Here is a 4,858-nt window from a genome sequence, read left to right as displayed (position 1 = left end):
TTGAAACTCTGGTTATGAGCACTTATATGTTATTGTTCTTAGTTGTGGTGAGGTAAAAGAAAACTTACTCAGGAATTCTATTTAGCCTACAATATTCTACTTTACCTAAATGTTTAACTCAAGCCACAGAAAATAAAATTTTTCTGAACCATTTGTAAAGCAGCATAAATGGTCCTGTAAGCAGAATAGAATCATCTAAACATCATTTTCTATTGGACCTTAAGATAAGTCATAAGCTATATACTTGTTCTTCATTTCATAGGTATAATTTTTCAGTAATGAATAGTAAAAACATTACAGTGGACTTATAGAACATAAAGGATTATACTATTTTAACTATGCCAGGTGTGTTAAGAAATAATTTAATTACAGTCCTCATAACTGAGACTGTTTTATATTGGCACTCTCCTCTCTGGAGTACTTTTTTAAAAAATAAACAAAAAATGTTCACACTAGCTTGTCTCTTTTTGAAAACAGGATCTTATACCAGGGGAATATTTTCAGGTCTCTTTAAAACTAAACTAATTACAAAATTCTTACTATGGAAAAGATTCTTTGATTTCTACACAATTTTGCTTGGATATTTTCTCAGATCTTCAAAGAAGGCAAAGACTTGCACCACCACCAACATGGCAGGAAAGCTACTCAGAGATTACAGAAAGAGCAATAAGGTTACAATTGTTCACAATTTGTTTCACCACTTTAGGACCTCTATGAAGTTTTCCACATCTTTTTTATGGTGCAAAATGTCAAAAATAAAAAATCTCAAAGAAAGATAAGGTATTAGTTCTGGAGACTATATTGACACTTAAGATACTAATCAGACTTACAGAAAAAATATACTTGATACATTCTGGTGGGTTGTTAAAATCTTGCAAAATCTCCTTAAATATTTCATGCAACATTCTTTAGAAATAGGCATGACAATTTAGATTCGTGTATTTTTATATCCAATAACTATTTTTGTACCTTAAGTAAGGGCCTTTCATATGATTGTAAGAGATGGAGTGACGTAATAGAAAAATAAATTGTGTTTCAATAATTGAAACGGTCCTTCCATGTATCATGGCAGGTATGTAATCTCTGTGGCTTCAGAGTAGTCCTCTTCTATCTTTATTTTCGTTTTCTCAGAAATATTTTGTGGAATTACAATAGCCCATAATTGTGCTTATATCCTGGCCATCTAGGAACCATTATTTATCTAATTACATCCACACTCATCAGTTACTATAAAATTGGAATTTTGATTAGTAGAAAAAGAAAAAGGAGACATTAAGGTGATAATGCAAGAAAATGGAAACACAATATTAATCTATACTCTCCATTTTTTGGTTGAAAGCTTAGTGCATGCATACAATGTGTTTTGATAAGTTCCATTCTTTTTCCCTACTATTCAGTTTTCTCACACACACCCATCTCATTACTTTACCCACTTCATGCATTTTTAAAGTTTTCTCAGTCTACTTATCGTTGCCAGTGTGAGTATAAGTGTAGGGTAATCTATTAGAGAATCAACAGCCTAAACACTTGCTGGACTAATATGAATGCATATATAGTAATGAATCAGTTCAGTTTCCAAAAACATCAAAGAAGGTTCTTTTTATAGTTGGTAGTGGTTAGTCGAAAATCATGAATGGCCCAATTACAGAGAATTGTGAGATGCTCAGGCCTAAATAAGCTACGTTTCTTTCCAGGTTGTAGTTCATTTAAACTGTGGTCTCTATAAAGCTGGGATTTCTATAGCGATGGAATTCTTTATTTTTCCAATCTCTTGCAATGACCATTATTTATTTAATTCCAGATTTCCCTTATTTGCCACACATGCAAGCAAAGTGACTTTTATTCTTACTGTTTCCACTGGAGAAACAGATAGACCGGTTAGACATATTCTAATCAGCATGAGATTGCTGAAGCAGTACTGAAACACTTAATTTACACTAGGCCTCTAATTTTAAGAAAATATGTCCTCTGTTGGAACTTAGTGGAACTATTACTATTAAAATGGCAGTTTCTGTTTTCTTACCAAATCCCAATAGTTAAGGTATCAGGTGTATTATGTTGTTGCAGCTCATGGATCAGAGGCTATTGTTAGATACCATGACTTTCTTCAATGTAAAAAACAAATGTTGATTACTACTAGTAGCATTCTGTAATCCTGTATTGTTCAATACCAGACAACTTTACTAACAACCTATGTCTTCTTTAGAAATCCTCATTCATGTGGCATGGACAGTCACAAAAATTTCAAAGAATTTCTTAATAATACAAGCCCCACTACGTAAATGAGGTAATTGGCTACAAATAAAGACATAACCATAGGTTCAGAGGTTATATTATTGCAGCTCTGAAATATTGTATATTCTGAACATAGTGTGAACCATTGCCTTATAGATGATCAAACTGAAACTATCTATATATTCTTTTTTATTATTTATTTTTTTGAGAAAATGTTAAGTTTAATATTTGCCATTATGCACTGAGGAGACAGAGACAGGAGTATTTTAAGTCTGAGGCCAATGTAGCCACATAGTGACCCCCACAGAATTTAAAACAACAAAAATTCCACATATATACACATATAAAAATTTATTCAACTAAAAACTATGTTAAGAGACAGCTATATTATTTTTTATTTTGTTTTTCTAGACAGGGTTTCTTTGTGTAGCCCTAGCTGTCCTGGAAGTCACTCTGTAGACCAGGCTGGCCTCAAACTCAGAGATCCCTCTGCCTCCAGAATGCTGGGGTTAAAGGTGTGTGCCACCACTGACGGGCTGTAGTGTCCTTTTTAGAAGTGTACTGTTACATAGTACTCAAGCGTGATTTCTTTTGTGTTGTAGGATCTAACAAACTTCATGTTTAGCACCATATTCAAGGCAGAGTTAGCTGAGCACACTCAAAATCCCCATGTTTTAGTTATAGGGACCACATAAACTGGGTATGGAGTCCATGCCTGAAATTTTATACTGCCTTGCATAAATAGGGTCAGGATAGAACTTGTGTTTATATTTAATTTCTTACCCAATCTTCTTAGTATTGCTTTGAGTTAAAGAAATAAATGTTCCATTTTATTTCCTACATTTAAACACACTTTGCTGTTTGAAGACTAACGAGCTGTTTGCCATAAGGCATTCTAAGTCACTGGGAAGATGCTCCTGTCTGGAGGGAATGCTGAGTTTCTAGAAAGGCTCAGGTACAGACTCTGCTCATTTCTTCTTAAAGACAAGAGAGCAGGAGTAGTGATAATTTTTTTTAAATTTTTTTATGGCATTAAGGAGTGATTCTTCTTTACTCTTATGAGCAGATATTAGTGCTTCTCTGTCAGACAGTCTTATGTATTCCAGGATGGCCTTGAACTCATTGTGTAGCTGAGAATGACCTTGAATTTCTGATTACTTTGCCTCTGTCTCTATATTTTTAAAAGCCTGGTTTGTGTTTACTTATCACTATTTTAAAAGGCAACCAAGGATTATAAAGCATCAAAACATAACATGTGATTCAGAATTCCATCTCATGACTTTGTCAGAAGATCCAGACCTACAACCCATCCTTTTTGGAGTCTTCCTATCCACGTACCTGGTCACAGTGCTTGGGAACCTACTCATTATCCTGGCTGTTACGAATGATGCTCATCTCCATACACCTATGTACTTTTTCCTTGCCAACCTGTCCTTTGTTGACATCTGTTTTATTTCTACCACAATCCCAAAATTGATTGTGAACATTCAAACACACAGTGAAGTCATCACTTGTGTAGGCTGCATAATACAGATGTCTCTTTTTATACTCTTTCTAGTCATGGATGATATGCTTCTGACTGCCATGGCCTATGACCGGTATGTGCCCATCTGTCACCCCCTGCATTATCCAGTCATTATGAAACCTCACTTCTGTGTTTTCTTAGTTTTGGCATCTTACTTTATTAGCTTTGTTGCCTCCCAGGTGCATAATTTGATTATCTTGCAATCTACCTACTTTAATAGCATAGAAATTTCTAATTTCTTTTGTCACCCTTCTCAAGTTCTTAATATTTCCTTTTCTGATACTTTCACCAAAAATTTAGTGACATATTTTGTTGGTGCTTTATTTGGTTTTCTCCCTGTCTCAGGAATCTTTTTGACCTACTACAAAATATTTTCCTCCATTATGAAAATCACCTCATCAAGTGGACAGTATAAAGTCTTCTCTACCTGTGGGTCTCACCTGTCTGTTGTCTGTTTATTTTATGGAACGGGCATTTGGGAGTATCTCGGTTCAGCTGTGTCACAGTCTCCCAGCAATGGCATCGTGGCCACTTTAATGTACACTGTCGTCACCCCTATACTGAATCCTTTCATCTATAGCCTGAGGAACAGGGATTTTGTTAGTGCTCTGAAGAGAATCTCTATAAAAGGAAAGTTTAATCTCAGACATTGTTCCTAAATTGGGAAAATAAGTTAGGATATACTCAAAAGTCTAATATCAAAAATTTATTTATATTCATCCTTGGTTTTTTCGCATAGTTCAAATGCTAATAAATGTTACAAATTGTATGTGTATTAAAAATATACTTATAGTAACTTTAAAACTTAAAACACATGTGTTCCTTACTCATTTCAATCTTCTATGGGTTAGTTAATTCTTTTTGAAATATATTTAGCTTCTTGTAATGTTACATAGCTGACTTGTTAATCTAATTTCAGTAGAATAATTCTATTTCCTGCAACTTCTATTATGTCCTAAATGCCTGCCAATATTTTCCTTCATGACTGTTAAAATATCTCATGAATAATATCATTCTTCCTTATCAGCACCCCCAACCAGCCAGAAGTAGCCTGGAATACTACGCCCACATTCCCAAAAAATGGACTATGGGTATTTT

The 4,858-nt window shown here is 34.3% G+C and overlaps 1 protein-coding gene across 1 annotated transcript; it reads left to right on the top strand.

The window, feature by feature from the left end:
• The first annotated feature begins 3,450 nt into the window (after positions 1 to 3,450).
• On the top strand, positions 3,451 to 4,419 carry LOC125405959 (olfactory receptor 7E24-like). The gene has a single exon (XM_048442739.2). It carries the CDS (start codon positions 3,511 to 3,513, stop codon positions 4,417 to 4,419), a length of 909 nt encoding a protein of 302 aa, XP_048298696.2. The 5' UTR covers positions 3,451 to 3,510.
• Positions 4,420 to 4,858: the final 439 nt, after the last annotated feature.

The sequence above is a fragment of the Myodes glareolus genome, chromosome 23, assembly GCF_982192425.1.
Source record: "Myodes glareolus chromosome 23, mMyoGla1.1, whole genome shotgun sequence".
Lineage (NCBI taxonomy): Eukaryota > Metazoa > Chordata > Mammalia > Rodentia > Cricetidae > Myodes > Myodes glareolus.
Note: the sequence above shows the minus strand (reverse complement) of the source record. Positions and strands in the feature narration are given on the sequence as shown.